The sequence below is a fragment of the Eschscholzia californica genome, unplaced genomic scaffold (genome assembly GCF_041429995.1).
Source record: "Eschscholzia californica isolate CP2 unplaced genomic scaffold, dmEscCali1.0.p SCAF_4, whole genome shotgun sequence".
Taxonomy (NCBI): Eukaryota; Viridiplantae; Streptophyta; class Magnoliopsida; order Ranunculales; family Papaveraceae; genus Eschscholzia; species Eschscholzia californica.
In genome coordinates, this window is record NW_028238461.1 from 45,555,400 (window position 1) to 45,567,177 (window position 11,778).

Sequence of the window (11,778 nt, forward strand, 5' to 3'; positions counted from 1 at the left end):
GTAGGTAGTGTAGCGCCCCAAATCCCAAATCTCAAGCCGCCTTGAAATCGAAGATTTGAGACCTTCAAACTGGATCCACGAGCGACGCCTACCATGAATGCACAATCAATACCTGAAAAACGAAATAGCTGGGTTAAAACCCAACTGCAGTAGATTTCCTCAAACCTAAGTCTCGGGTAGGCAAGCTCAATCCCCAATCAAGGAAGTATTTCATTCATATTCATTATTGGCGTTATCTGCAATTTAACGTGACAACTAACATAATACAACGAGATTTACCACACGCATGTAGAAAATTAGTAATTTATGTTCTTGGTTATTAGGCTTTCAACGTCCTCGTATTCTAATCCAATATTAACTCTCGTGATAATAATCTTTCTCTTTTTCAATAGATATAAAAAGATCACACTATTCACCAAGATAGACCTTTATAGAACCCTAACTTGACGATTAAGTCAACAAAATATTATGTCAAAGACACAATCATCCAACTCTCGTCGAATGATATGACAAGTTGGTGTCCACGTTGTATGAGAGTGTGGTCCACAAGGTCATCCATTGTGTTAGCGCCGACCCCATACGCTCCATACCTAGATCACATCCGGTAGAGAGGGCCGAACCAACCACATAAACTCATACAACCCTCCATCAACTCCATCATCACACACATAATAGCATCATACAACAAACATAAGTTGAATGAGAGTGTGGTCCACAAGGTCATCCATTGTGTTAGCGCCGACCCCATACGCTCCATACCTACATCACCTCCGGTAGAGAGGGTCGAACCAACCACATAAACTCATACAACCCTCCATCACATCACACACGTAATAGCATCATACAACAAACATGAGTCGAATGAGAGTGTGGTCCACAAGGTCATCCATTGCGTTAGCGCCGACCCCATACGCTCCATACCTACATCACCTTCTGATGGAGACCATCTTCCTATTGGGCCTCACGGCCATGGTGATAGTGGGCCTCACGGTTAAGAAGCTACATTAGCGTAGTTTCTATAATTAAGTATTTAGAGTTTCCATAATTATGAGTCTTAGCAATCAAGGAAAGTATTATTAGTGATTTTCAGACTTTCTGTTTTCCTTATTTGAGTCTATCTAGGAAAGTACAATCTCTATATAAGAGAAGTTTAGTCTGTCTTTGTTTACCAGATCAGAGAATATTATGAATCAAGTTTATTGTTAATCAAGTTTATCGTTTATTATTAATCAAGTTTATCGTTTTATCGCTTTTATCTTTATTTCATCAGCTTTATTTCATTAGTTTAGTTTAATTACAATGGTGGATTCCATTACTTTTACGCTTCCGCAACAATCTACATCAGCTGGTATTCAGAGCTTTAAGAATCTGGGAACAGATAATTTTTTTTTAAATACTTCTCATCTTGATTGTTGGAATAATCTTCCGCGTTTAGGTTGGGATCCTTTAAGAGATGCACAACAACTCTATGTTGATCGAAAAGATCAAAACAAAATTAATGTCGATTCCAAAATTCCTATGTTTGATTATCAATATCATATAGATTTTTGGATTCAACAGATGGAAGATTGGTTTATAAACCACGAGGTTCGTGATGAAGATAAGGTTTTTATTCTTGAACAACACTTGTCTACAAGAGTGTATGAAAAATACAACGAGATGCAATGGAGACTCGTTAATGAAGGAAAATCGTTCGTAGATGATTGGAATAAAGTGAAAAGTATTTTTCGATATGCTTTTCTCCCTTTACATGAATACTTATCTTTTATAGAATCTCAAATCCAATCGAACAAATTATTATCCGAAATTCCTTCGACTACCATGGTCAATATTATTGAAGGAGAGGTTTTTGATAAAAAAAATCCTAGTTTTTCAATAATGGAGGAAGAAAATTTCGATGAGACAGATCAAGAAGAAGAAATTCAACTGACTAACACAAGCTCGAATAAGTTGTTTGATCCATATATGATTCCGGGAGACGAATTAGTTGTGTCGAATCATAAAATACTTTCTCCTCCATTGATTTCTTCATGGCTTTCAACTTCAAAGAATCATACAAACCAATCTTCATGGCCATCCATTGTTTTTCCAGGAACAAGACAGGTTGTATATGTGACATCTTTCGTCAAACTAAAAGACGACGGGCGATGTCGCAATTTACTAGACGTATCTACGTTGGTAATGCTTTTGCGAGTATCTTGGTAATATATGTTTCACATTATAATTGGTGATATTGTCAATATTTTTCTTCTTCGAATTTTCGGCAATTTTCGTGAAAAGTGGGAACTAAGGATTGCCTTCAAACTCGTCGCCGAAGTTACCTTCAACATCGCTGATATATATCCTCATTACTTGGACGATCCGCTTTATGACAACACCAACTTGGGGGCAAGTTGTTCCGCAGCGGGGGAGTATGATGGAGACCATCTTCCTATTGGGCCTCACGGCCATGGTGATAGTGGGCCTCACGGTCAAGAAGCTACATTAGCGTAGTTTCTATAATTAAGTATTTAGGGTTTCCATAATTATGAGTCTTAGCAATCAAGGAAAGTATTATTAGTAGTTATCTTATTTCCTTCTTTGAGTCTATCTAGGAAAGTACAATCTCTATATAAGAGAAGTTTAGTCTGTCTTTGTTAACCAGATCAGAGAATATTATGAATCAAGTTTATTGTTAATCAAGTTTATCGTTTATTATTAATCAAGTTTATCGTTTTATCGCTTTTATCTTTATTTCATCAGCTTTATTTCATTAGTTTAGTTTGATTACAATGGTGGATTCCATTACTTTTACGCTTCCGCAACAATCTACATCACCTTCGGTAGAGAGGGTCGAACCAACCACATAAACTCATACAACCCTCCATCACATCACACACGTAATAGCATCATACAACAAACATAAGTCGAATGAGAGTGTGACCCACAAGGTCATCCATTGTGTTAGCGCCGACCCCATACGCTCCATACCTACATCACCTTCGGTAGAGAGGGTCGAACCAACCACATAAACTCATTCAACCCTCCATCACATCCATCGCATCACACACATAATAGCATCATAATAGAATCACACCACAAACATTGGCTCTAATATAGAATTACAAACAAGTTTACCAAACCATTCAAGCCAACAACACATGGCAAGTCAAAATGGATGATGCTCATAATAGATCCTCACGTGGATCACAACTTCAAACAAACAAATAACAATAATAGTTAACGAATATAGACTCACCAATATAAGGTATCATATACCTAGAAAATACATTGCTTACAGAATAGAAACCATGTGAATTATCTCAATCAATTCGCTCATTGGAGATTATATCGACACCTAGTACAAAAACTATTATAACTTCTCACTCGGAACTTCAATTAACTCACCATTTGAACCACTAGAAAGTATACAAACAGACCTTTCCAACCATATAATATACACACCGAGATTCATTACCAATCAATACCAGATCTAATTTTAATCTACACCGAAATACAGTAGGTACTGCTGTGACACCTCGTACGAAAACTATTATAACTCCTCGCTCGGAACTCCAATTAACTAACCGTTCAAACCACTAGAAAGTAGACAAACAGACCTTTCCAAACATATAATATACACACCGAGATTCATTATCAATCAATACCAGATTTACTTTTAATCTAGACAGAAATACAGTAGGGACTGCTCTGATGCCTCGTACGAAAACTATTGTAACTCCTCGTTCGGAACTCCAATTAATTCACCGTTTGAACCACTAGAAAGTAGACAAACAGACCTTTCCAACCATATAATATAGACACCTAGATTCGTTACCAATAAATCTAGATCTAATTTTGAAGTTAGACCAAAACATTGTCTTATATAGATATTTTATGGAATTCAAGATAGAACTAATATCTAAATCATTCAATCATCCTTTATAGAACTTTATGTGATTAACAATACTAAACCTATCATGGAATCAATTGAAAAAGCCTACAAAAGAATTAGGAGATAAGAAATCTACCTCTTTTGCCTTAGATGACATCAAGACCACAATCATGCCTCTTTCTCTCTCTAGAGAACTCCATCTCTACCTCTTTTCTTCTTTATCCATTCTTCATTCACTAAGAGTGGTTTGTTGAGGATTAAGAAGATATACTAACCATAACATAAACAATACATAGATTTCTTCAACTTATTCATCAAAATCTTCTCCAAAGAATACCATTTCTCTTTCTCTCTCTAAGTTTTGTTCTAGATCCACAAAAAGAGCTCTAGACCCCTTTCTATATAATTAACTCAAGCAACCCTAGTTTTCCTTCTAACCCACTTATATTTTATGATGCTCAAGCCCACACTAACTTACTCTTCATATTAGGCCCAACTCCAAATTGACCAAGAGTTTTGTTATTTCCACCTAATTTGATATATATAGAAAATAGGGGTGTTACAACTTTGTAACGCCCCAAGCCTTAGCAGTTGCCGATATTGTCCCCGCTTTAACCACCTCACACAGGTACGGGGTTTTGTCCTTGGCGAAGACACCACAAGCCTACCCAAAAGGCCTCGGTACTTACTAAGCTTAAGCTTACACATATAGCCCAGTCTCTGGACACTCTTGTGAGCAATGTGGGACTATTACAATCCCCCACCCTCAGCGAAGAGCCGTCCTCGACTCTGATACCACTTTGTAACGCCCCAAGCCTTAGCAGTTGCCGATATTGTCCCCGCTTTAACCACCGAGGCCTTTTGGGTGGGCTTGTGGTGCCTTCGCCAAGAACAAAACTCCGTACCCGTGTGGGCTTGGGCATAGGTGGTTAAAGCGGGGACAATATCGGCAACTGCTAAGGCTTGGGGCGTTACAAAGGTCTAAATATACAACTGCAATCACTCCCTTGAGTGAAAACTAAAGGGAAATGAATGGAAGAAAATTCGCCTTCCTACTTATGGATTTAGAATAAACTGATGCATCACCTTTTCCATCTATAGCTTGACACAAGATTGCTCATCCATTGTGTTCTTTTGAATGTATTCTTTGATTGTTTCAAAACAAGCAAATCTAAAGGAAAAGACGACCGCAAACTCAAACTCACAAACTGCATTTTCACTAACCAAATGTTGTCGTCGTCGTACTTCCATCACAATCAGCTGCCAAAGTACCTCCAAGGAGGGCAAAAGCACCCCTGGATTCGGGAGCAGACCATCGTCGCAAAAGTTTGGTAGGACCATCACAGGAGGGGATGAGAGAAGCTCCTGAAAATGACGAGAAACCGTCACCAAAAGTGACTGCAAAACAATTGCAAAAGTGGGGCAAAATCCTCGCGCAAAGTAGCGGCGAAATGGATTTCATACGAAAATATTTATTGCAATAGGCATGATACTGAAGAAAACAATAAAACACCACCTTTTTCTCGTTATTGTCAGTAATTCTGCAAGGTTTTGGAGCATACTGATTTTAGGGTGGATCCACCATATTCTACTGATGTAAACTATGTCTTTATGGACATCTTCTAATCGTACGACATTGAATTGGAATTCAGGATTTCGAAGTTCCTCTTTTTGAGGTTATGGTTTTGCGACAGTTATTTCGGTTAATTTGGATGGTTTGAACTTTGAAATTCAGAAGTCCCTTTTCCATATACTACAGTGCCTCAGTGCAATGCATTTGAACATCAACTACAACAATGAAGGCAAGGTAAGAATTAAAAGAAGAGCAGAATTTTTAATATTTAACAGATAATGTATTCTTTTCATTGCTTTAACTCTCTGGTTTCATACAAAAGTATAAATATTTACAAGAGATTTACGATGTCTAAAGTTACAAAATTGGAGAGATTTGATTGTCCCTTTCGACTAAAATTATAAGGCATTTAATTGAGAGATGAGATCAAGGAATGTGTCTTCCTCACAAGGAATTGTAAGGCCACCGGTAGGATGGTCAAATCCAAATTCTTCCTCTGCTCGACTTAGGAGCTCTTGGAATGAAGAATGATTCAAGTGAGAAATTGGAAGTACAAATCTCTTCTTGAATTGGGTTTCTCCAACATAAACTGTGAAGTATCCTTTAGGGATGACTTCATTTGATCCTTTGGACGAAGAAGAGCGTCGAAGTAACTTTGAAGGTAGACGGATACCCATTATCACTTAAATAAGAAAATAAATTAAGAAGAAGATGAAGAATGAGTTAAGTTTCTCAAATGAGTTGAATTGCAGATAAGATGACTTTGTGTTGGATGCCAAACACTTCACATTTTCTGTGTATATATAGAAGAAATGGATGAGAGAGAGAAAGAAGATAGATGTTAGTGGGGCAATGTTGTTGATATGAAGTGAGTGGTATAGAAACTATAAGGAGATGTGGTACTCTCATGCCATTGCTTCCTTTCTCATAGCTGCACTATACACATTGTGTCCTACCATGACTTGAGATATATTATAGCTTATGCCCCAACCTGATTCTGACCTTCTTTAACTCATTTATGCTCAACAAATTGCATTAAGTGCTCACATGGACTTGTTCTTGATTTCCAAATCTATTTGTATAGCAGATGAAAAAAAAGGTAGGCCCATAGAGTGTTGATGATTCAAACTCAAGGCTAGACCTTCCAACAACACTTGTCAAACACCATTATAATGTAGGGTTCCATGTCACGGTCGCACTTATTGTTGTGCTCGGTAGCATTGGAACAGAGTCATTATAATTGGTCGCGAACAAAAATCAACCATCATTATGACAAGAGATGTCATGAGAACCAGTCATTTAAAACGATAACCCATGTGAACTCACAACATAAACTGTGAAGTATCCTTTAGGGAGTTGCTATTTGTACCCGAACGAGTTTGTCCTGTACTCAGACCATCAAGCCCTAAAATTCATCAACAGTCAGAAGCAAGTTGACAAGATGCACATCAGGTGGGCCACTTTTATTCAGAAATCCAACTTTGTTATTCGACACAAATCAGGAGCAACAAATAGAGTCGCTGATGCACTTAGTAGGCGTGCCACACTGTTGGTAACGTTAACACAAGAAGTTGTGGGTTTTGATGTATTAAAAGAGTTGTACGGAGACGATGATGATTTCAAAGAAATCTGGGCTAAGTGTAAGGAAGGTCAACCAATGACAGATTATCTTATTTCAGAGGGTTACCTATTTAATGGCAGCAACTTATGCATTCCAAAACATCCCTACAGGAAAGTTTGATCCGCGAGTTACACGCTAGTGGATTAAGGGCACATCTCGGAAGAGATAAAACAGTTCATAGCTTATCCAGTCGATACTTTTGGCCAAAGATGAAGAGAGATGTGGGTAATTACGTTCAGAAGTGCTATGTTTGTCAAGTTTCAAAGGGTCAGGCGCAAAATACGGGTCTTTACATGCCCCTCCCCATTCCAGCAACTATTTGGGAGGATTTATCCATGGACTTTGTGTTAGGACTTCCTCGAACACAAAGGGGAGTAGACTCAGTTTTTGTGGTCGTCGACAGGTTTTCGAAGATGGTTCACTTTATTCCGTGTAGGAAGACTTCGGATGCTACCCATATAGCAAAATTGTTTTTTCGCGAAGTTGTCAAACTAAATGGAGTACCTAAATCGATTACTTCGGACCGAGACTCAAAGTTTCTTAGCCATTTTTGTGTCACCTTATGAAAGATGTTTGGCACTTCTTTAAAAAGAAGTACTACAGCTCATCCCCAAACAGATGGACAGACAGAGGTGACAAACTGAACTTTAGGTAACATGATTCGATGTATCTGTGGAGATAAACCCAAGCAATGGGATCATGCATTACCTGAAGCAGAATTTGCCTACAACAATGCAGTGCATAGTGCTACTGGAAGAACTCCCTTTTCTGTCGTTTACATGAAGCCTCCTAATCAAGCTGTGGATTTAGCGAAGTTACCTAAAGGAATGGGAGTTAGTGTAGAAGCAGAAAACATGGCTGAGCAAATTCAGACAACGCACGACGAAGTGCGATTTCGCCTCGAGTAGACTAATGCTAAGAACAAAGCAGCTGCTGATAAACATCGTCGAAAGAAGGTTTATGAGGAGGGTGATGATGTGATGATTTTCCTACGAAAAGAGCGTGTTCCTGCAGGCAAGTATAATAAGTTGAAACCTAAGAAGTATGGTCCATGCAAGATTCTAAAGAAGTCAATGACAATGCTTATGTCGTGGATCTTCCTGAAGACATGGGAATTTCAAATACCTTCAATGTGGTTGATACCTTCTATCCAGATACACCCCTTTATCCTAACCATAACTCGGGGTCGAGTTCTTTCCAAGTGGAGGAGACTGATGTAGAGGAATTGGGCGAAAAATACATGGAAGAAATAGATGCGGCTAAGTTTAAAGGTGACAGACTAAAACGGCCAAAACCGAAGCCACGGGTGTCGGAATTGAACGAAATTTTGAGGGATGGTGCGAAATAGCGTTCTGCTCATTCTTTGTCGCTTCGCCACAACCCTCCCACTTTGAGGGTCAAATTTCATCGTTTAGGGCCTCAAAACTGACTTTTACTAGTTTTTTTCCTATTTTTGAGAATTGTTTTCAGTTTAGGATTTCTGCTATTCTAGTATTTTATTTTTTTGGAGTTGCTATTTGAGTTGGACTAATATTAGGAAACCCTAGGCCTATATAAAGAGGGTCTAGGAGTTGTTTCAGTCATTCAATTTAATATAAAATTCAGTATTTTAGTATTCTTCTTATAGTTTCGGTTCTATAGTTTTTAGACGGAGTTCTAAGGCTTTTTATTATTTTTCGCTGCGTCAGGGAGAATCTCCCTAAAAATGACGAGAAACCATCACCAAAAGTGACGGCAAAACAGTGCAAAAGTGAGGCAAAACCGTCGCCCAAAGTGGTGGCGAAAGGGATTTCATATGAAAATGTTCATTGCAATTGACATAATACTAAAGAAAATAATAAAATGCTACCTTTTTCTTGTTATTGTCAGTAATTCTTCCAGGTTTTGGAGCAGAGGGATTTTAGGGTGGATCTACCATATTGGACTGATGTTCACTGTCTTCTTGGACATCCCCTAATCGTCCGATATTGAATCGAAAGCCAAAATTTCATAGTTCCTATTTTTCCGAGTAATGGAGGTTATACTTTTGCGACAGTTAAGTTCACAAAAAAAATTGACAAATTTTTTGCCGAAATGATGTGACAAATCTCTTTCCAAAGTTTGACTGACCTGATTGTTAAAACATAATTCGCTCATAAAGAGAACGGTCCAGATTCAGTCAAAGTTTGAAAAGAATCTTGCCACGTCATTTTGAAAAAAAATTTGTTTTGGTTAATATGGATGGTTTGGACTTCAGTAGGAGTACATACTACACTGCCTTAGTACTATGCATTTGAACATCAACCAGGGGCGAGCCCACATAGGGGCCCGTGGGGGCGCGTGCCCCCACGACCCTAATGCGGCTCGAATGTGTTAAATTGCACTTGCCATTATATTATGTATCTATAGTTCCGCTTTTTAAATAGAAATCTTCTCTAGCTTAATCGGTAAACCATGTGGATTACATTGCGGAGGTCTTGGGATCGACCCACACACACAACACTTTTTTTTTCTAGAATTTCCACTACTTACATTTTTTTCCTAGAATGTCTACTATTTACGCCTGGCCTAAAATTGGTTCTTATTAAATGAACTAATTAAATTTTGACCTCCTCAAAGTGACCAACTTAATAAAAACGGTTTCGTAAAGATGATGAATTTTCTAAACAATTCTGTTAATTTTGATTATGTCTGATTTTTCAGTGACTTGTACTTTCGACTTCAAGATTGTTTTTTTACACGTTTGTTATAGTAGACATGTTATTAGAAAGAAAAGTTTATCCTCATTTTTTCTTCCATTATGATCACTTCCTCTTCATCATCTCCACCATCGTTTACTTAATCTTCACCACTATCTCTTTATCCCTTCCTTTGTTTTTTTATTTTAATATTTGTTTGGAATCTAGTTGGGAGAAAGATCCCCAGACTATATTGATGAGAAAATTAGAGATTACTTGTTATAAATCAAAAGTACTATGAAATATCTTCATATGAAATTCTTTCACTAACTATAACGAAAAAGTGCCCCCACTCATAAAATTTTCTGGCCTCGCCACTGACATCAACTACAACAATGAAGGCAAGATAAGAATTAAAAGAAGAGCAGAATTTTAATAGTTAACGGATAATGTATCCATTTCATTCCTTTAACTCTCTGATTTCAAACAAAAGTATAAATATTTACAAGAGATTTACAATGTCTAAAGTTACAAAATTAGAGAGATTTGATTGTCCCTTTCGACTAAAATTATAAGGCATTTAATTGAGAGATGAGATCCACGAATGTGTCTTCGTCACAAGGAATTGTAAGGCCACCGGTAGGATGGTCAAATCCAAATTCTTCCTCTGCTCGACTTAGGAGCTCTTGGAATGAAGAATGACTCAAGTGAGAAATTGGAACTACAAATCTCTTCTTGTATTGAGTTTCTCCAACATAAACTGTGAAGTATCCTTTAGGGATGATATCATTTGATCCTTTGGATGAAGAAGACCGTCGAAGTAACTTTGAAGGTAGACGGATACCCATTATCACAAGAAAATAAATTAAGAACAAAATGAAGAATGAGTTAAGTTTCTCAAATGAGTTGAGTTGCAGATAAGAAGACTTTGTGTTGGATGCCAAACACTTCACAATATGTGTGTATATATAGAAGAATGGATGATGAGAGAGAGAAAGAAGATATGAAGTTGTTGATATGAATTGAGTGGTAAAGAAACTATAAGGAGTCATATGTGATGTGGTACTCACATGCCATTGCTTCCTTTCTCATAGCTGTACTAAACACATTGTGTCCTACCATGACTTGAGATATATTACAACTGATGCCCCAACCTGATTCTGACCTTCTTTTACTCACTTGTGCTCAGCAAATTGCATTAAGTGCTCACATGGAGCTGTCCTTGATTTCCAAATCTATTTGTATAGCAGGTGAAAAGAAAGTAGGCCCATAGAGTGTTGATGATTCAAACTCAAGGCTAGACCTTTCAACAGCACTTGCCAATCACCATTATAATGTGTGGCTCCATGTCACGGTCGCACTTATTGTTGTGCTCGGTAGCATTGGAACAGAGTCACTATAAGTGGTCGCCAAAAAAAATCAACCATCATTATGACAAGAGTGTTATATGTGGGGTCAATGAACAAATAGTCAAGTAGGTGGTGAGAATTAAATGTGGTTGAAATGAAGCTCCTGTTTTTCAGATGGAAGGAAGAAAATCTTTGAATTGATTTCTTCCCTGGATTTAAGGAGGAAATTGTTTAAATTTATGGTGGTGAAAGACTTTTGTTACCCAACAATTAATGCTCTCAATTCCTACGGGCAAAGAAGAGCTTATAAATAGGCACTCTTCATTCTCAATTCATCATCCCATTTTCTCAAGTCTCCTTGATAAGTGAGAGAGTGAGAAAGAGTGTGAGATCAGAGAGTTGAGTGAGTGTGTGAGGGTGAGAGTTGTAGTGATAAGATATTGTAACCGGGGAGTACACTAGACTTTGTGTACGGTAACTCGGGTAAGTTGTAACTTCATATTCATAGTGGATTTGCTTGGTGCGGCTGAAAGAGGACGTAGGACTTGCTCCGAACCTCTATAAATCTTGTGTGTCATTATTCTTCATTTGCTTCGTGGTTATTTTCTATTTATTCACCATTTCATCCAAGATCCTGGTTTTCCGCATAGAGAAAAACTCTAAGTAGACTGATCACCTATAAGGAGTGGTTATTTTTCTCAACA

The 11,778-nt window shown here is 37.8% G+C and overlaps 1 protein-coding gene and 1 long non-coding RNA gene across 2 annotated transcripts; both read right to left on the minus strand.

Moving 5' to 3' along the window:
* Window positions 1–292: 292 nt before the first annotated feature.
* LOC147545134 (uncharacterized) lies at window positions 293–4,252 on the minus strand. Its single transcript, XR_015223281.1, has 2 exons — window positions 2,818–4,252; window positions 293–930 (listed from the first exon to the last, which is right to left on the minus strand). It is a non-coding gene; the product is annotated as an uncharacterized LOC147545134 (long non-coding RNA).
* Window positions 4,253–10,294: 6,042 nt separating this feature from the next.
* LOC147545135 (auxin-responsive protein SAUR21-like) lies at window positions 10,295–10,573 on the minus strand. The gene has a single exon (XM_086635802.1). It carries the CDS (start codon window positions 10,571–10,573, stop codon window positions 10,295–10,297), a length of 279 nt encoding a protein of 92 aa, XP_086491928.1.
* Window positions 10,574–11,778: the final 1,205 nt, after the last annotated feature.